Source organism: Sebastes fasciatus, chromosome 22, assembly GCF_043250625.1.
Source record: "Sebastes fasciatus isolate fSebFas1 chromosome 22, fSebFas1.pri, whole genome shotgun sequence".
Classification (NCBI taxonomy): Eukaryota; Metazoa; Chordata; class Actinopteri; order Perciformes; family Sebastidae; genus Sebastes; species Sebastes fasciatus.
Genome location: NC_133816.1, coordinates 13,091,690 through 13,113,319, shown reverse-complemented (window position 1 = coordinate 13,113,319; position 21,630 = coordinate 13,091,690). Strand labels below are relative to the sequence as shown.

Sequence of the window (21,630 nt, the reverse complement as noted above, 5' to 3'; positions counted from 1 at the left end):
TACTCAAACCGATTAATCAATTATCGAAATGTTGCCAATTAATTTAATAGTTGACAACTAATCAAAGAATCAATTAATCGTTGCACCTCTAATAGTACAGTTATAAAAGGAAAAAGAAAAAAGGCAGATTGAATTATTTGTATCAAGTTTTTTTTTCAAAAACGTAGTTATAATATTTATTTGTGTATATACTCTTTCTGTTTTTATAACATTTCAGAGAGTTTATAAAATATATAAAATCATGAAGGAAAAGAGAAAATATCGGTAATTTTTTAGAAATGTGTGAATCATCACAGTTCTAATAAAATCAATCTTATGGTCTTTACATTCAAATTGAATCAATTTGAAAAAAAGCTGAGTGAGTGAATCAGTTTCTTTTCTACAAACAGTTCAGATAACATCAGTAAAATGTCACACAAACGCATCAGTGGGGTATATGTATGTCGTGAGTTTTTAAAATGTATTTCTCGAGACTTATTGGGATCCTGTCATTTTTTAATAAAGCCATTACGATGTTAGAATACCAAAAGGCAACTACTGTAACAGATTGCATGCATAAAAGCGTTAAAGAAACCTTCTTTGAGGAAACCCATCAAGTTACAGAAGCTAGTTGAACCGAGTGTACTCAGGAGAGACAGCAGGACTTTGGCTCTTTATGGTGGATAATTGTAAAACACAAAACCTGGCACAGCTACTGTAGTTGGAAAGTCTCCATACCCACTACTGAGGCGTGTTGGTGCACCTGTCACGGCTGAAAATGCAAAAACTGAAGTTTTTAATTGCTAATTTGAACACTGAGCTTCTACACCAACTCTGCATCTTTGCTCGAGTTCAAAAATGATCTCAGCTGCCTCTGCAGAGAGAGTGTGACAGTTTGTATAAAGTTACAGACTCCAGCGTTGACAGTGTGTACGGACACTTTATTCTGTGACTGGACTGCAAGTTTTTTAGTAAAGTTTGGGGCTTACTTCCCACTGGAAGTGTCTGTTTTATTTCTAACTGCAATACAATACCTTGAAAAATACCGATATTCTATATCATTTTCAATACAAAAAATTGGGGAAAATTGACATTGAGGGCATAACATTTTTGATTATTGTTAAGAGATATATAGCACAGTGTTTGTCAACTCACTGAGAGAGCAGAAAGTGCAACTGGTAGTTTCAAATATTAAGTATTGATATTTTTGACAACACTAGTCTGTTGTTACTTTCTCTCTTAATTAGAGGTGAAACGTTCGTGTGTTTATGTTTTAGATTTATGGTTTTTGACAGACAGTTTTAATATGAATTGAATATTTCCTTAAGTGTAAATGTATGAGCAAGTTACAACTAAATTAAGTTTGCAGCTTCCTGAATTTGATGCACAAAAGCAAAATAGGGAAAATACACCCTCACAGTAAAGTAAAAGCTGTTGTGAAGTTGTGTGATTGTTGATTTGTCTGAGGTAAACAGTACTTTAAATCATCATTCAAGCATCATGTAAGGCTGCACAATTAATCCAATATTAATTGCGATCAACGATTTGGGCTTCCCCCAATTAAATGATCATGATCAACTGCAATATTGACGCAGAAAACTATGCATAAATCAAACGCTTTCTAAACTAACAGCTAGAGATGCACCGTCAGTCAGCAGCCGATTAAATCCGGACGGTTTTCAGCAGTCTCATTTGAGTTTTCAAATGTAGTTTAAATGTAGTTTTTGGTGAAAAACTTGAATAAATATAGTAGTTTAAATGAGATGTTTTCACAGCAATATGAAATAGATAATAGAGAGAAAATATGACCTGTTTAACTTTAAAAATACAATCTTTTATTTCCTAATCATTTGAATTGTGTGTTTTTATGCAAATAACCGCAGTAACAAAGTAAAAGGATAACATTTAGAGTTTTTGACGGTTTCAATGTAGCACAACATGGAAGTGAAAAGCAGCGTTTGCTTATTCAAATGTGAAATTGCACTAAAAATATTTTTCCCTAATCTATAAATAATCGGGATAATAATTGTAATCTCAATACTGATCAAAATAATTATCATTTTGGCCATAATCGTGCAGCCCTAGCAACAGCAAGAGCTATGAAACGTATTAGAAGGAAAGCATATAAGTGTGAATTTCCAGTGGTCGGATATGTGCTACTATGCTGGCTGCCTGCTTATCAAAATCTCCAGATGGAAATACCGTATGTAGGATGTGACAACGAGCAAAGTGCGTGACATTGCTGTCTGTTTGCAGTATCACTACCATTACATGTTTGTTGGCTCGAGGTTAGGAGAAGGATGTTCTCTCTCTGCGTTGCACCTCGGATGATGAAGCAGAGGCTGCTGATGGTGCCGAGGGGGTGGGAGATGTTGTGGAGGATTCGGTTTCCTCCTCATCCTCCCTCTGCTGCTGTCTCAGGAGTCTCTAACTGTCTCTGGACTTTTTTAGTTATGTTTTGTGTTGCTGTGGTTAAAATGCAATGAACAGCACGGATGATTTATCGCCGAGATAGTTTTCCATCGCAGCTCAAATTGAGTTTATGAGCATACATCAACCGTGAACATCAGCAGCATTGATCAGCAATAATCTTAGAAGAAGCAGAGATATTCATTTCTCCTCCGGTTGTATCCTCAAGAGACCAGAATGCAATGCAGCGAGAAGTTAAGTGTAAAGGGCGGTTCTTCTTCACTGGAACCCTGCGCTCTTTTGCTCTTACTATCTCTATCATTATGGCTATATCCACCTACACAAAATAATTAATAATAATAATTAAAAAATTAAGAAGATCAAATGTTTTCTTTGATTACCTATCTCAGGCTTTGTCCTCAAGTACACAGGTATTTTTGTAAACGTAGCTCTTTCTATGTGTTTTGGCCTTTCCTCTACACCCAAACAGCGTTTTAGGTCACTGAAAACAGAGCTTTTCAGAAACTCTGTTTTCAGTGTTGACATGTGAACAGGGAAAATTGAGTTTTTGGCTTGTAACATCAGAGTGTGCGCCGTTTTCTCCTTTGTGAGGCATCACTACTGAGGCGACATGTCGTGCAACAGCACCATAAATACATCCATGAACGGCTGACGTGGCCAAATAACCTTGCTAACAGGACTGTTTTTCATGTTTACACATAAATGTACAGTTACTCTTCCACTATATTGAGTAACAGAGGTGTCAGAATGCGCTAAGGAGGTTACTGCTACTTATCCAACGCAACACTCCCACGACACTGACCCCACCGCCAACGTCGCCGGTATGTGTGTGTGTGTGTGTGTGTGTGTGGTCTTGACAGCGCTTACATTGTGTTTTTACATTTTCATCTGGACAGAGATTTTTTTAAAACCGTGCTTGTGCAGTACACAGATATTTAAAAAAATATCTGTGTACGTATGGACTAGGCCTCAAGCAAGTGTCACATTTCTATAAGCTGATTTTTACACCGTGTCCTAACTGGATGCGAGGGTCCGACTATCACGCCGCATCACGTAGCATCGGACGCTTTCTGTCCACACTGAATACGTTAAATATGCACTTTTGTTACGTCATGTAAACAAACCACGTACATATCAGCTGTGAGCTCCATATCGGACTGGAGACGTAACCGGACGTAACTAGGGATGTCACAATACCAGAAATGTAGCAGTCGAAACCAATACCAGTGAATTTCCATGATTCTTGATACCAATTCGGTACCACGGTAAAAAAACAAAAAACAACAACAATAAATCCCATGTAATTCAACACGCAGTCTTTTATTAAAAACATTTGAACATTACAAAAACAGAGGCATGTAGCCTTTAAGTAATAAATCAAATGAATTGACCCATTTTGTTCATTTTGGCGTATCAGCGGCATGTTATCAATCGATAGTCAGACGACGGACACTACATACTGACCGTGAATGCATCTGGTCCGTCAGCTCAGAGTAGTAGGAGCAGGAGGCAGAGGATTTATTGTCGAAGCGAAAAGCAAACATACCTATTTGGCAATATTTCACGTTTAATCCCAATGCTATAAGGGAACCATAACGTTAATGAGGTAATTTTGGCATCGACTTGGTACCGAAGTATCTGTCTCGTGACATCCCTAGACGTAACCACTTAAAAGATGGGTTAGTAGTACTTGCTATCTACTTGCTATTTGGACTTTTTAAACAGAAAACACACGTTTTATATTGTCAATTTAAGTTAATAAATTGCCATCAGCAGCACTGACGGCTCATTTTAATCTAAACTCAGCCATCAGCCGCTCTTCGTCCATGTAGCGGTGCTCTCAACGCGAGCGACAGAAAAAATAGGAACGGGGCGCCTGACAAAAGTTCAGCTCAAAACGTTGCGCCAATAGACACTCCAATAGAAAACAATGTAATCAGGCTGATTTTGTCGCTGACGCTCGCTCGCGTCTCATCCAGTTAGGACACTTACTACCCCTTGTGTCGCTGTCGCCGCTTGTAATTAAACCAATTGAGAGCCTTTAAGAGTGATTTTCTTGCTCCACGCACTTTGCAAGTATGTGAAGTTGCATGCGAAGCCTCCACTTCATTCACCACCTCACTCTGGAGGGTTCCAGTTTATTTTGTGCTCCTTCACCTTGCAGACGCTGAGCTGTAGGTGGTTCTCCTTTCAACACCTCCTCACCAGACTCACGTCCTCCTCTTCCTCTGCTTCGCATGACAAGGCTGTCATCAAAGAACATCTGGAGGTGTTGAGATTCTTCAAATAAGGTTGATCCCTTTTTTGGGGGGTCACTGTGTAACCAGATGGGGCACTGGTCCGGAGGTGGACAAATCTGGACGCCATGATGTTGTCCATCTGCACCAGGCTGAGCTCCCCAGTTAGCAGCTCACTGTCAGTGATCTCTTCCATCCTACACTGTTCTCCTGTGTTGTTATCATCCTCCTCTTCAGTTTCATTCAAGTCAATTTAACTTCCGCTTCACCTCCAGCCCTGAAAGCCTTCTTTTTCTTGTCTTGAAACCCTCTCTACTCAAGAATTCATCGCGAAAAATTGTGTAAATATCGGACTAACGGATGCGTGACACTGTGGTCCGATGAGTGACGGCTGGTGATGTCTTTTGCGTAAATCCTACTTATTCTTAGGCTGCACAAACACCTTGAAAATCTACAGGAAAATGCAATTCAACACTGATACCTATAGCACCGCCACCGGCTGTGTTTTCTCAGAAGTGTTTGAGTCACTCCATCAATCCGTCATCACTCGCTCAGCCAGCAACGTCGGTCAGTCCTTCTGTCCACTTTTGCATCTCTTTCCAAATCTCTTCAGCAAAAAAAAGGTGTCAGGTTTTCGGTAGCAGTCAGTCAACATTTGCACAATCAGATCTGATGTTCCCTTTCCAAAATACCTATTATTCGCACGCTGATTTTTTGGCACTGTAAACGCTCACTCCAGATTTTGCCTGTACGAGCCAATTCCCCCTCCACTGAGCATGTCTCCCAGAAGAGGGAACGTAATTTAGGGTTTTTCCGAAACTCCACTTTCCTCTACAACTCCCAACAGACTCCCACTACTGGGCTCAGCACTCCTTTTTCTCCCTCTACTCCCTTCATCCTCCTTCAGACAAGTCTTGCCCTAACTATCTTTTCATCTACTTGTTAAGTCCTCAGCAGACTTTCTGGTCTATCCCGCTGGGTTCCCCGGCTGCTGCTGCTGCTGCTGCTGCTGCCCTCAGGTGCAAAAACACCTTGTTAGATATACAGTGTACGTCTCCTTCAGCTTATTACACTTCCAGTCTGCCAGCGTGAACTTGAGCGCTGCAGGCCCACTGAAGTTGTGATTTCCTTACCCAGCTTTAATTTTCAGTCGCTGCTTTTCATCATTTTATCTTTTTATCTTCTGTTTCTCCCTCTCTGTGTGGCTCTCTTTCTCTGAGGGAATTACATAAGTCTCTGTGTGTGTGTGTGTGTGTGTGTGTGTGTGTGTGTGGGCAGCATTGCATTTTTATGTAAGGCGGACCTGGAAATGGCTAGCGAACACACAAGGGTCTTGCTCTCTGTTTTTTTCCCTCTTACAGCCTTGTGTGGTTGTGTGTGTGTGTGTGTGTGTGTGGTTGGGTCATCGGACTGTGGATCTGCGTGGAGGTTGGCTACACGATGGTGTGACTCCACCGGCCCACTCACGCTCACAGCATATTTTTTTAAAGCCCACCTTGAAATACCAAATCTGTGACTCTTAATATGAAGATGATGATGCTTGTTGACTTGTAGTGCTCATGTGAAGTGTGTCACTTTTGAAGTGAGGAATGTCTGAAGTGTATCTCTTGGTGCCTTCAAATGGGGTTTGTGTTTACCGTGTTCACGAGAAGAGTCCATATGAACGCCCCCCCTATTGGGGTATTCACGACTTCGTACGTACACGAGTTGTGTTTGTTGACGTTGTCAGAAATGGCGGAGCCCACGGAAGTTATTGTTTCGGTGCATAATAAGTCAATATATTGTAATTTTAGACGTATATTGTTTTTCTTTGTAATTTTATAATACATCTGAGGAAAATGTTGATATTCCCAACGGCCTCATCTTTTTCCTCCGTCGTTATGCTTTTGCATTTCCTGCATTATGTTACCCACTTAATAGCTTGCTAAATTATAGTAACGTTAATATTGCCGTTGCTTAGCAGCGGTGTTCTCACGACTTAACCACTTGAACGCCAAGCATATCATGTACAGGACTTCCCATGTTGTGAACACGAGCTCACGAGTTTCATTTGAAAGCATCATCTGACAGATAAAACAGTCATACCCGGCTTCATTTATTTGCATTTGACATTTCGCTTAGACCTGCTCCCCTTAGTAACCGTTGCTATGCCTGGTAAACAAAAGCAGGCTTCTCATTTATAGCCGCCGATCTTTGATTTTGTTGGCTGAAATGTTGTCGCTAGCAGATTTTATCAACCGTAGCTAACTAGTATAAGCGAAGGCTGATGCAAAATCATGATTTGGTTAAGTCTCCAGGTGATTTTGAAATGTTTCCAGCTGACTCCTTTTAAAGCAAAAACCTATAAAGATGTCTTGGGGCGCTTTCACAAGTTAACATCTAGTCCACTTTAATCGAACTCTGGTGTGGTTCAACCCCTGGTGCGGTCCGTTTTGCCGGTTGTGAATGCAGTAATCGTACTCTGGTGCGGACCAAAACAACCGGTCCGAGACTACTTGCGAGAGGTGGTGTCGGACCGTTTCCAAGCGAACCAAAACACAGGCTGCTTGTGTCAGCATTTGTTGAGATGGACACAACTAAACGACAGGTTAACGTGAGTGGGAGAGGACTGATCTTGTCTGATGTTTGCTTGACATCTGGACCAAAGAGAACATACAGAATATGCTAAATAATATCAACGAAAATAGTGACGTTTATGAAGTCTGTGAACTGAAGGAGAAGGGACACTTGGACAGCATCAAAGTACGCGATTCCCTGCTTAGAAGTGGCAGCTCTCGAGATGAAAAAGATAAATTCGCTCCTTCCTACACGGCCCTCAGCAACTTTTTTTTATTTTATTTGGTCCACTTTGATTTGTGCACTGTGAAACCGAACCAGACTAAATAGAAAACAAACCAAAAGTGTCAATTTCACTCTGATTTGGACGAGACAAACAGACCATGGCTTGTGACAGTGGTCTAAAATATGCACTGAGACGGTATACATTATCATGTATGTATCATGATACCCAGTTTGTGCCTCTCATGCATAGACTGTATGCATTAGCAGCACACTCGAGTAACCATCAGTTTCTCTAACAGATAATTAACTGGAGATGTTTGAAAAACACAGATTTATGCAAATACATGAGAGGTTCAACTGGGTCAAGGTAGTACTGTAGGTAGTTAGTCAGCTGCCGGGCATGCTAATGTATGCAGCTTACATTAGAGCAGACGAACTCACCATCCATTCCTTATATATTTACCATAGGCTGTATACAAGAAGTGACACAAGGGGGAGCTAAGTACAACCGAATGCTGAATAAGACATTTATAGGCGACCAAAAAGGTTACGATTAACTTTCATGAATTGAAAACACACTGTGAAAGGGTTAAAGTTGTAAGATGAAAACAAAGACAAGACCGGACAACGGCACAGTAGCGACCTGTCAATCACAAGGTAGCAACGCCCTAAAGCATCCCCTGCTTTATGGTCTATTTGACTCTAAATGGGACCATAATTTACTAAATGAACATCATGCTGTATTGAAGAAGACTTGAAACTAGCGATTGAGACCATAAACTCATGTTTACAATGTTTACTGAGGTAATAAATCAAGTGAGATTCACATAGATTTCTATACAATCAGACTTCTTTTTGCGATCAGAGGAGTCGCCCCCTGCTGGCTATTGGAAAGAATGCAAGTTTCAGGCACTTCCACATTGGCTTACTGATATCTGCTCTTGTATTTTTTGGTTTTAAGCTCTTTGTTAACTGAGTGTGGCTCTCACAATAGCCCCATGTCTCTGAATGTGGAGATATCCAAAGCGTGGCACGCCTGCCCCGTCTAGTTACAGTCGCTAAACTATTATCAGACAATTACTCTTATGGGGTTTCAATTCTTCTAATATTTTAACATGATCAACAAGTTCTGCAACAGTTTCCTCTAAAGCCTTCCAGCTGCCACAACAAACCTGTGATTATGATATAACAGCGACCCCCCTGTCCTTTGATTGATGTCCTCTTTACCTGATTCCCAACCTCTCTAATGCTATTTACCGTTACCTGCTAATGATCCTACAGAGTGCAGATTGGCGCGCAGATAACTGGTTTCCCCAAGAGGAGGGGAGAGTTATGTAACAAGTTGCAGGAGGGGATGAAAAATATGACAAATTCAAATGTGTTATAGAATGAAAGCAATATTAATGCTTCCCCTTAATACGCAGAAACAGGCTGCTGCATCTGATTTCGGAGCAGCACAGTCATTACTCAGAAATTAACTTTGGCGCTCTGATGTGAGGGAGGAGGAAGCAACTAAAAATTATTGACGGCAATGGGGGAAAAGAAATAAAAAAAAAAGCTTCCTAGAAATAAAACACCTCTGCACTCCGGAAAAACCTGTCACTGTTTTAAGATACTGTGTGTGTGTGTGTGCTGTATACTGTATGAATACGTGTGTTTGCATGTGCACGCGCATCTCCAACTTGTCAGAGAAAGGGTGTTTCACTGAGTGGGAATGCCTGGTAGGATGTGTAGGCCCAGGTTGCCATGGCAACCATCTGCTGCTACGCTCACAAGCGTTCGCCGGCAGCCCACACAGTGTGACATCCAGCAGCAAGCCCATCTGAGAGCGAAAGAGAGAGAGAGTAAATCTGTGATTGAACACTAAAGGGCCAAAAATAAGGAAAACACACACACACACACACACACACACACACACACACACAGTTCACGCTGAATGATTGAAGCACATGTAAAAGTGCATTTTTTGCCAGAAGTTTAAACAGTGATTCTTTAGAAATATGTGGTGTTTTCTGTTGTTATAGTGGAGACAGAAGGAGGAGAGGTGTACAGCACACTGAAGCCCACAACAACACTTTGATTATAGATTGAACAGAAGGATGTAAAGCTGCTTTAAAATGTTTAGTAACTTTGAACGGAAGTTTGGTGACGGATAAGTTAGTTAACGGCACTTTAAGACAGCAGGTCAAACTCGGCCGACCATGAACGACAACGTCCTCGTAGGGCTGCACGATTATGACTAAGATAATTACGTTTAATCGATATGGAGATCACAATTATTTATCATTATCATTCATTGATTTTAGGGATTTTTATTGCACTTTCACATTTAAACAAACGGAGCACTGCTTTCACTCCCATGTTGTGCTACATTCCTGCTAATGTACAAATCTTTGTATCATTTTTGTGTTCACATTAGGGCTGTGTATTGGCAAGAACCTTGAGATACAATACGTATCATGACATTGGGGTAACAATTCAATATATTGCAATTTGTTTTTAATTTCATTTTAGGAAAACTGTCATAGTATAAATAAACAATTTTAGAACAGGCAAAAATCGCACAACATAATATCGCGATGCTCATATGTATCGATATTTTCTTACACTCCTAATTCATAGTGCATCTCCTAGAAGAAAATACAATTGTATCAAAACGTTTTTACCCAAAATTAAATCAACAGAGCACTGCTTTCACTTTCACATTGTGCTTTCTGCTTGTCCTAATTAACACATTGCTGCACCAAAATAAGACTTAAAATAAGGTTCTTATTCACTTGAATTCAGTGTATTTTCGTTTTGCTTGTCTGCTCTCTGTTAAAATGATTAATATACAGTATGTTACTCTTCTACTATGGACTGCAGCCACAACATTCAGGAAAGTCTCTTACAGGCTGCCGCTGTAGGGCTCCCACGCAGTGGCAGGACAGCTTCCCAAAAAGTGAAACCAAAACATCTGGATTGCCCCCTGGTGGCTGGCTGTTAGTTTAGGAAGCGCTTGATTTGATATACAGCAGAGTTTTCTTTAAGCGGAGCATTTTAAACGTCAATATCGCAGTCGATGATGTTCATTTAATTGTGGGAAGCCAAAATTGTGATTGCGATTAATATTGGATTAATTGTGCAGCCCTACGTCCTCGGTTCGAATCCAGCCGGGAACCCTTGTTGCATCTCTCTCTCTCTCTCTCTCTCTCTCACCCCCTTCCTGTCATTTCTCCACTAAAGCTATCTATAAAGGCATAAAACATCCTAAAAAAAGATAATAATTTTGAAAAAAAAGAAACAAAATATCTGCCTTTTTTAACTGAAAAAAAATAAATCTGACATCTTTTTGCTTAGCGACCTGAATCAGACACAAATCAGATTTGTGGTAATGCAGTCACAGTCTGATTGGATTTCATTAAACCAGGAAACGTGGAGAGAGAGAGATATGACTAAGGATGCAGCATATTGGATTTTGGCCCATACCGATATAAGAGCATATTTTTTTTCCATCTAGTTGCAGAGAACATCGAGTCTCTCCTGAAGTTGAATTAGCATATTATTATGCCTACTGTTATTTAAGTATGCGCGCAAGTTTCATCACGATACATGTAATATTGATTCTTTGGACAACGACAGAAAATATTGACAAAGTCTGCTACATTACAATTTTGATTCAATTCAATTTAATAATAAAATTGTATTTAATTTTAGTCATTGTATCCAATTACTGATGATTATTTATGAAAAATCTAAATATTTTGTGAATGCACGAATAGTCAACGCTACAGTATTGTCACAATATCGAGGTATTTGGTCAAAAATATCGTGATATTTAATTTTCTCCAAATCGCCCAGCCCTTATCTCAATACTTGCAGTGTGAGCGTGTTGTATAAGCAGCTACATGTGTGTATATGTTCACCTTTTTACTGTATAAGTACACTTGTTTAGTGCGTAGGTTTCATTTCAGCTTTAGGGGGCACAGTCTGGGCACAATTCTTAAGGAAAAGCTGGACAAACTGCACTCATATACTAAATATCATCATATATATTTTACTCATTTCAGCACAAAGACCTTGTGGACAACTATTTAGTACAGACAAGTTGACAAATACAGACATTGCAAAGCTAATCCTTTAAATAGGGCTAACATTTGTTTTGGAAATAGATGTTCAAACAGACATAGAAAATGAGGAATAACTCATCTGATGGTTGTTGAGTGATAAACTGGTTCATGTGTTCCAGATGCAGGAGACGGGCAGCACCCATCGAGGCTCTCAGCGGGTCTTCAGCGTCCTGGATCGTCTGCTAATCACACATCCTGTGTGGCTGCAGCTGTCGTTCAGCCAGGACTCTGCCCTCTATAGACTGCTCAGAGAGCCGGTTGGGGTACGGACTAGTCAGTTATTTCAATCATGTGACCTTATCAGTTAAAAGAATACAGGAATATATTGATAAATGTAAAGAACACACTGTAGTATTTAAGATTTTACTACATTCGCTTTAATTTCCCCCAAAGTTGCTGAACGCTAACATATTTTTCATTGTTTATCTTGGTATTATTTTGTGCTTTACATTGCTGTTTGCACCATCTGTGCCTCCTCCACAACATCCCTGTTGCTTTATTCTCGTTTCTGTGCCGTGTCGTTTGGTGCTTCCAGACCTTTTTGGTGCGTAAATGCAGCTCCAGCCAGAGGAAGGTGTTGTGTTTGAGAGTGACGGCGGACAAAAGTGCCTCGTCTGTTAAGGAGTACTTCATCTGTGAGGAGGACTCCAGTGAGTATGAAACAAAGCTGGATTAGCATTATTATCCACCTGTGATAGATTTCTCTTTGCTGGTGCAGTGCAGTTCAAACACTTACAGGGTAAAGTATTGTGGGACAGAGAGGATGGGTCCTCCAGATTATATTTCCTGTTAGATGTGAACAAGTCTCCCAACGCCTCCACAGCTGTCACTCAAACTCTGTCTCTTCTATAACCAGCATTCGCCTTGGACAGCTCAGCGCTCACCTTCCCTGACCTGTGTCGACTGGTGGCCTTCTACTGTATCAGCAGGTGATGTATTGTTTTACCTGAAACACAGCAAAAGTATGTGGACAGTCGGGGCTGTTTTTCATGGTTTTCAACCTTAGTTCCAATGAAGAGAAACCATGATGATATATTAGACAATAGTGTGCTTTCAACTTTTTGATTTAGAGAAGGTCCTTTCCTGTTATAACAAGACAATACCCCTATGCACAAAGTGAGATCCATTAAGGAATTGTTTGGTGCGGAAGAAATGAACTGGCCTGCACAGAGCCTGTTGGCCTTATCGCCCAAAATCAGCGGTCAATCTCACTGATGCTCTTGTGGCTGAATGGGAGCAAATCTCAAAACAATCACTTGCGGGTGTCCACATACTTTTGACCATGCAGTTCACCTGATGTCATTCAGCCAAGATCTTCTGGAAACGGGGTTTAATTTAACTTCTTTTTGTGTCCATTTTTTTCTCGTCTGCAGAGATGTGTTGCCGTTCCCGCTTCAGCTACCAGAGGCCATCGCTAAAGCCACAACACACAGGCAGCTGGAGGCCATCTCACACATGGGACAAGGTACAGTGATCGAATAACCTCTCATCCTTTTCAAACTAAACGTAGTGATGCTGCGTTCCATTTGGACTGGGAAGTCGTAATTTCCAAGCTGGAGCGCCCCCTGAAGTCGGATTTCCTACTTGGAAAGTCGGACAAACCTCACCCCAACCTCGACCTCAAAATCCAACGAGGCTGCTCCGTGCATCAATAGTAAAAAAGATGTAGTAAATACTGTTTATTAGCCCTTCTGTTTTATTTTGTGTCTCATTAAATCAGTCGTACACACAGTTCTATCCAACTTCTATCTGTGCCCTCAGGTGTCAATTTGTAGCTTCACTGGCTTCCATTGAAAATGACTTGTAGCCTGTTGCTGTGTCGCTCGTAGTGTGAACGCACCATTAGTCACTCTTTGTGCTACTTTCACATTGCTCACCAACTAACCAACTACCAAAAAGAGAGCATACCGACAAATATTGCTAAACACTTTATACATTCTTTGTGTAGATTACCACCTTGCAGCATCGGAAACGGTGAGGATACAGTGAAGTCCCTTTGTAATGGCTTCTCCTCAGCAAAGTGAGAGAGTAAAGTAAATAGTGACTAAAGTAGTGACTGCCAGCTTGCATCTATTTTAACATGCTAGCGTGTATTGATGCAGCGCAGCAGCAGCAGAGAGCGAGGTGCGACTTCAAGATGGCTAAAAATGACACAAGACATGTGTCACTGACTGCAGCTCAAAAAGAAAAGACTCGTTCTCACCATGGTTCTGCAAAATCGGTGTCAAGCTTACATTATACAGCACATACTTTATTTATATATAATGTATTTTATTGCATTTTTTTTGTTTTTGTTTTGTAAAATGACAAAAGTGAATTATTACCACTCGAATTTTGAAATATTTGCACAATTGCTGCACACAAACTAGAAAGGTTCAGATTGGTTGTTTGGTATTATCTGCATGTATTGAATGTGTAACTGAAAAACGTTGGTATCCAAACTCTCTTCTTCTTTCTGGACTAGACTTCTGGAGCACACCGACTGCTTCAGAGATCCAAAACGGACCGTTGGACCCAGTTGCATCAACCAGCGGCAGCCAGGGTCCTGTGGCCCAGGAGCGATATGCCCTGCTGACCCGAGGTAGACCAGGCAAAATCTGCTTCATCAATCCACTCTTCCTTCAGCTGGAGTTCAGCATGGTTAGTAGTGAAGGTTTCTCTGAGACCATTTAAGGACTCCTCCGTTGGTGATTTTCTAGCATTTTACCTGACATAATACTCTTCACCTTGCACTTCACTTTATACCCTTTGAAAAATAAACAGTTCAAAAAGCCACTGGCTCTTGTTAGATGATGGACTGAATCCACTTTTTTCTTTTCAACAGCAGCCACAACTCATTAACCACAGTGCCTCCAATAAACGGCACCGCTTCAAGCGAAGCATGCGGCTCCGGCTCTCCGAGTCCTCCATGAATCTGTCCCTGGAGGGGGTCGGCTCTTACTCGCCTCCCTCGTCGTTGGAGCAGCCCGGCGGCTTGGAGAGGCTGCAGAAGGCCGGCAGTAACCCGCAGAGAAGAGTTCACCCCGGGGCGGGGGTCCTGAGGAGAACCCCCGCTGTATCGCCGGGTTCTGCAGAGGAAGAGGAGATGATACCTGTCTACGTGCCACAAGTAATCAGATCATGTCTTCACTTCTATGTGGGACTGTGAATATTAGGAAGTTTAGAAAATCATCTTAAATGTCTCATATTAAGCATGCTTTCTTATTTTGTACGCTCAAGTCATCTGGTACTTCAGGCAATTCATGCAAAAGATATTACCCACCACAATATCTCAATTATCATGCTGTAAAATGATCCCTTCTGTCCTGGGCAAGGCTTCTGCACAGGTGGAGCAGCCTCCACAGCCCCAGCAGTCTGTCCGAGCAGACGAGCAAGGCATCCAGGTGGCCGTTCTGAACCTGGAGCGCCGCCCGGCACCGTCCCTGGCCGAGCTCGACAGCAGCAGCTCTTTCAGCAGCATGGACGAGGACAATGACTCGGATTCAGATCCAGAAAGCACGGCCGAGGCCCAAACTCGCTTCTACCAGCGGCCGCCGCTCGAGCGCTCTCGAGGCCGCGGCGGGCTGCACCGCATGAGCGAGGCCTTCGTGTGTTTCTTTGCTCCGGACAAGCGGCTCACGCGGCTGGTGGAGGAGCTGTCCAGAGACAGGCGCTCCATGTTTGGGGGCATGGTTCAGGACTTCGTCCTGGAACAGAGAGAGGCGCTCAAATCCCTGGCTTCCTCCTCTTCATCCTCTTCCTCGTCACGTGTGACCTCTGTGCAGCTCCTGCAGGGTCTGCGCCTCTTTCTGTCCCAGGCAAAGTGCTGCCTACTGGACAGCGGAGAGCTGGAGCCTCCCATTGAAACGCTGGTGCCGGAGAACGAGAAAGGTAAACAAACACACGTAAAACACATTTTATTTGAATGATAGCGTGAAACATGTCTCTCAGATACTGACTGATGGCTTTATTGCAGTATTTAAAGTATTGCAAAGGAACAGGCACATTGTGCAATTTCCACTTTCTTGCACAAATTAAAGTAAATGAGTAACTGTATGTCAAGAAGAGATGGTCTACCATATCCAACTTCCTGTCAGGAGGCGTGTTCAAAAGGACACAGCAGAATTAAACTGAACAGATTTAATTATACCCCAAATCTAACAACGAGCATCTCTAAATAACACCTGTGCATTTTCACGTGGAAACGGAGAAGCATGGGTTTCCGGGTTGTCCGCCTGTCCGCCCCATTCTCATGAACGTGATATCTCAGGAACGCCTTGAGGGAATTTCTTCAAATTTGGCACAAACGTCCACTTGGACTCAAAGATAAACTGATTTAGATTTTGGTGGTCAAAGGTCACTGTGACCTCAGAAAACAGTTTTTTTTGCCATAACTCAAGAATTATTTTTCATAAGCCGGCGGGGGTGGCAGTAGCTCAGTCCGTTGGCACTTGGCTTGGGAACCGGAGGGTTGCTGGTTCAAGTCCCCACATGGACCAAGTACAGAGTGTGGACTGGTAGCTGAACAGGTTCAAGTTCGCCTCTTGGGCAATACCGAGGTGTCCTTGAGCAAGGCACCTAAAAAAAAAACTGCTCCCCGGGCGCTGCCCACTGCTCTTAATATACTAGGAGGGGTTAAATCCAGAGACGAAATCTGATGTGCTGTGTTATGTACAATGTGTGACAGTAAAATTTACATTTACATTTTAATTATGACAATTTCACACAAATGTCTAAAAGGATAAAATGACGAAGTGATAATATTTTGGACAGACATGGATATAAACTGCAGAGTGACCGGTCGGCGGAGGCATACAACCGCAAGGCGGTAATTCTAGTTATTGCAGCTATTAGTTACAACTTATTAATCTACTATAAAGTACACCTTATCAGAAAGCATTTCAAATGAAACTAGAATTACCGCCTCGTGTTTGCACACGTCTGCAAAACCAAGTCAAGTTGCAGTTTACATCCATGTCTGTTCAAAATGTCACCACTCCATCATTTTATCCTGTTAGACATTTGTGTGAAATTGTCATAATTAGTAACATTTAAATTGTATTTAAACTCAAATTAAATCAGTGAGTGAGTGATTTGATTGAATTCAGCTGACTGTGCTGGATTACATTTCGAGCTCCATCTTCTCAACCTTGTGAATTTCTCACATTATGCATGATTAGTTTGTCACATCAAAACGAGGAGACGGTGAGTGCAGTGGGGGACCGGAGGAGGGAGAGAAATGTGAAGAAAACAAACTGTACTATTAGAAAACACTGATTCAATAGAGCACAGTGCCAGAGGACGCAGGTCTATGGAAACAGACAGCCTTTTCTCATAAATGGTGGGCTGCCCAGGCTCCAGTGAAAGGCACTGTCAACACAAAGTAGTTTGCGTGGGGGGGTATTCACTGGAGCTCATATTGTCTCTGGTATTTAGAAAACAGCATTAGGAAAGCCCTGCCCGACGCGCCTGCACTCTCATCCATCACATTCAAAGTGTGATTCTTCCCGTTATTGTAAAGACATCGCAGGGTGCTACTGGAAGGATTCTAGTCAGATCTTTTGACACAGTCCTGTGCGTAGGTTTGTCTTTTTTGGACTCCTTTTGTGTGCGGCCCGAGTGTGCGTTCGCAGGTGTGTTTGTGTGTGTAAATGCGTGATGATGGATGGTTGCCTGGCAGTGCAGAGGCTTCAGGGGAGAGCGGTCGGCCGCTGCCTTCCTTCCTTCCTCCCATCCTTCCTTCCTGCGCTCTGATTCTGATTTATCTCGCATTGCGTCGGTGGGAGGCATTTGCATTTTTTTTTTTTTTTTCTTTCTCCCCCTCGTTTATCATAAAAAGATATCACAGTCCCACGCTCACTTGAAGAGCAGCACGATTCAGGGGAGGGTGGGAGGGAGGGATGGAAATAGGCTGGATACTTTGAAAATGTAATCAGTTACACACCTATGAGTAAGATGAGTGTTTTTTTCAGCATCTAACAAGGCTGTAATCGCATTACATGTAATCTGTTACTCTCCGGAGCTGGTAAAAAGAGAGATGGGATGCTGGGAGGGAGGTAGAGAAACAGAGCATGGAGGGCGTGAATGATTAATCACAAGGGGGAATGATATAGTAAGGTAGATGGGGGGGGGAGATGTTAGGGGATTATACAGGAGGGAGAGGAGGATATTGATGATGAGTGGAAAACAGTTCGCACTGGAGAATTGTTACCCACTTAGTCAGGACTGCCCACTGACTGCAGGAGAATCACTGTGTGTGTGTGTGTGTGTGTGTGTTTTTCCACGTGTGAGAGCATGCATGTGTAACATCATATCCACGAGCTTGTGTATTACATCTCACTGTTGTCAGGCGCAAAAATAAAACCATATCTTCTCCAGAGTGTTGGCTTTTCAGGTGCTGAGAAAAATAGTGTTGTTTTAGCTTGATGACGGTGCACTTCTGAGAATATATGCAAAGAGGTTTTAAAGGAGTGGTTTAACATTTTGGGACATTATTCGCTTTCTTTCTGAGAGTGAGATGATTGATACCAATCTTGTGTGTTAAGAGCCAGGAGACGATTTTGCTTAGCTTAGCATATAAAGACTGCAAACAGCTGGCCTGGCTCTGTCCAGAGTTTAAAAGAAATATGCATACTAACACCTCTAAAGATCACTATTAACAAGTTTTATCTCCTTGAAGTTCACAAACAGAAATGTAAAAACAACAATTTGTAATTTCACAGGGAGTTACATATACACAATAACTACAAGAAGTCTGATTGTATAGAAGTCTATGAGAAAATGAGCCTACTTCTCACTTGATCTATTACCTCAGTAAACATTGTAAACATGAGTTTATGTTCTCAATCACTAGTTTCAAGTCTTCTTCAATACAGCATGATGTTCATTTAGTCAATTATGGTCCCATTTAGAGTCAAATAGACCATAAAGCAGGGTATGCTTTAGGGTGTGGCTACCTTGTGATTGACAGGTCGCTACCACGGCTAGTCCGGTCTGGGAGTTGTCCGTGTTTTCGTCTTACAACTTTAACCCCAAAACCGTAGCCCACAAACCAATGGGTGACGTCACAGTGACTACGTCCACTTCCTGTGTGCGGTCTATGCATGTTCCCGACTTGCTACCGTGTTCCAAGTTTTGTGAGTAGTCACCTCGTCACAGAGCTTCTATCATGGCATGGATTAATTTTGTTATGTCACTTTCTGGTGTGAGCAGGACGTTTACCAGTCTGTCAACTGGTTTGTGATAATTCAACTGAAAACAAGATCAACTGACATGATGAGGTTGTACTTTAATACCTTATCTAGAAGCCTTGTCTTGAGGAGAGTCCCTGTGTCAAAATGTAGCTTTAAGATGTTTATTACTTCTGCTGATACTATGCTTACATGTTGTTTATTCCTATATTAACAAGTTTAATCAAATTATCACAGAGTAAAGCTATGTGTATGAAGAGTCCTGTCAGATTTTCATTCTTTGTGATATTCCCAGATTGGGACAGAAATCATGAACGCCTGTATAATCGGATGCAATCCAATATAGCAGCACAGAATTGAATGGTACCTTTTGGAAAAGTTAGAAGGGTTACATAGTTATACATTTGTTTTAAAAGTGTTGAATCAACTTTTTGAGGCCATAACTTGTATTTTTATTTTGCTGTTTGAGTTTTATTTGTATTTTTTTTTTTTTTGTCTTGAGAAATTTACACGACCATTTCACATGTTTAGAGTAAGTCGCTCCTGTGAGTCGACAAATTCCATGTTGTGTGAATTTTTGATGTCTTCCAGAAATGAAAAGACATAATGTTTTTAACAGGATCACACATTATATAAACCAGCTTTATTGGTTGTAATACTTATGCGAGAGTACTAATATTCAGTAAGATTTCCAGGGTATAAAAGTCATAATGGAATTGGGGTTTGAGATGGTTGCAGTCTTAACAGTCATTTTTTAGAAATCACATGAATACAACATGTTGGTGTTGATTGTTTTTCTGTTTGTATATGTTTTGTCAGTTGGTAAAAATGTATTTTAATCACATATGCAGTCAATAAGAAAATCTGAATTCCCCTGCACAGCTTAAAAAAATATCCTTGGTATTTATTTAAACATTTTTTACAAGTGGAAGAACGACTCCATTTTCATTGTTGATACTTTTCACCCTAATAATTCAACAGCGATAGCAGCATTATACTTTTCTGGGCCTCTTGCCAGTGCCTCTAGATATGTAGACACGTTTCTCTACCTGCAAATGAGCAAATAAATAAAACGCACAAGCAACTCTGTCTACAGAAAAATAGCCTCACAGTCGTACAAACATTGTTTCAGTCTCAGCCAACAGTCTTCACTCCCTCTGTCCTCAGACCTGGCGCTGGAGCGGGCCATGTTCTCCTGTGTGCTCCGGCCTTTGAGGTCCCACATCGAAAAGGCTCTGGTTGCGTCGCACAATCAGGACGGCACCAGCCAGCGCCTCACCCAGAACATGATCCGCCTGAAGGGGGACGCCACCATGGAGCAGCTCGGCGTGCGGACGGGCGTCCCCGACAGCCGCGAGGTGGAGAGGGTGAAGCAGAAGCTGCTCCTGATGCAGAGGACGCACTCGCCCATCGACAAGGTGCTGCTGCTGCTGCAGGTGTGCAAGTGCGTCCACAAGGCCATGGGATCCTTGCAAGGTGAGACCATTACATTGTTGTTATTAGATTTTAAGGCATTTAAACAGACTGTATTTGCTGCTTGAAAGCTTCCCTGTAAAAGGAATGAAGGTCAACAATCTCTGCAAAAGGCGAGTGTCTTGTCACTTTCAAAAGCTCCACATTCAGAAATACTGTATCTGTAAAACGACCTGTCTGCTTTTCAGCAAAACCTGCTGGAAATGAATGCATCATCATGTCCGTAAAGCTAAGCTGACATTTGCAAAAGTGGACACTAGGCTAAATTTAAGATGAATGAATTTATAAATAATTCGATTTAAATTGTCAGCAACCTTCTTTAAAATATCAATGACAGCTTGCTTTTATACTGTCCTTGTGTCATTTTTCTTTCCAGGACAGGAAGTGAGCTGGGAGGACTTCCTGCCGTCGTTGTCCTACGTGATTGTGGAGTGTAACAGGCCTCACATCCTGATAGAGGTGGAGTACATGATGGAGCTGCTGGAGCCGTCCTGGCTCGGAGGAGAGGGTACGACCTGAACTCTAAACGCCACCCCAAAGGCTGGGCTGTGCTTTTAATTTGTTAAACCAATAACCGATCGTCTGTCTGTCCGTACAGCAGTGACATATGTTATACTTGTGCCGGCATTCATAACGTAGATTTTCATAAAAGATCTGACAACCTTTGCACAAGTAAATAGGATATACCGCCCTAAGTGAGCAGGTAAATAAACAGGTGTCAACTTTAGATACATGACTTAAACTTCAGACTCAAGCTATGAGTTTTAAGACTTTGGTCTCAGCTTAACAAAGTCAAAGAAGATTTCCTTCACCTTCACTCCATTGACTCATGACTTAACTGCGACTTGATTCTTTTGACTTGAAAGCATCCTGGATTGTGCCGGCAACATATTCAGAGATAGGACCGACCATAGACTCTATATAAAGAGGGACGACGCATCTCCACTTCCTCCCACTGTACAAATTTCATAAAACCCAAGTTGACTTATATTTAAATTGCTTGTTTTATCAATGCAACAGCCCAAAAACATATTTAAATATATATAATTTTTTTATCATAGAAGACTAAGAATATCAGAAAATAATATATTTCCCCCCCCAAAAAAAAACAAATTAATTTATTATCTAAATAGTTGCCGATTCATTCAGTCAATTAAAGGGACTATTTGTAAGATTCAGAAATGCTGCTTAACAGCGACACCTGTGGCCTTGAAATCAACGATACATTTATACGCTTAAAAAGTTACAAACAGTCCCTTTAACCAATTAATTAGTTCAACTCTACATGTTAATTACTTGTGACTAATTCGATTTTGGTTAGTACATCTTTTACTATCAATAACTTCATCTGTATTTTTGCACTTTCACATTCAACAAGCCAGTTTTTAATTACAATATACATTAGTTATGACTACTACTTCTTGTAGTAGTCATAACTAGTGCCTGCTCATG

General features: G+C 41.5%; 1 protein-coding gene across 1 annotated transcript in view; it reads left to right on the top strand.

The window, feature by feature from the left end:
* rin1b (Ras and Rab interactor 1b) overlaps window positions 1-21,630 on the top strand; it is a 37,622-nt gene that overhangs the window by 10,436 nt on the left and 5,556 nt on the right. Inside the window, exons 2-10 of the mRNA XM_074623024.1 lie at window positions 11,656-11,799; window positions 12,072-12,186; window positions 12,393-12,465; window positions 12,910-13,001; window positions 14,001-14,176; window positions 14,361-14,645; window positions 14,851-15,406; window positions 19,873-20,181; window positions 20,555-20,686. Coding sequence (XP_074479125.1) covers window positions 11,656-11,799; window positions 12,072-12,186; window positions 12,393-12,465; window positions 12,910-13,001; window positions 14,001-14,176; window positions 14,361-14,645; window positions 14,851-15,406; window positions 19,873-20,181; window positions 20,555-20,686 — 1,882 coding nt within the window. The remainder of the gene's footprint in view (window positions 1-11,655; window positions 11,800-12,071; window positions 12,187-12,392; window positions 12,466-12,909; window positions 13,002-14,000; window positions 14,177-14,360; window positions 14,646-14,850; window positions 15,407-19,872; window positions 20,182-20,554; window positions 20,687-21,630) is intronic.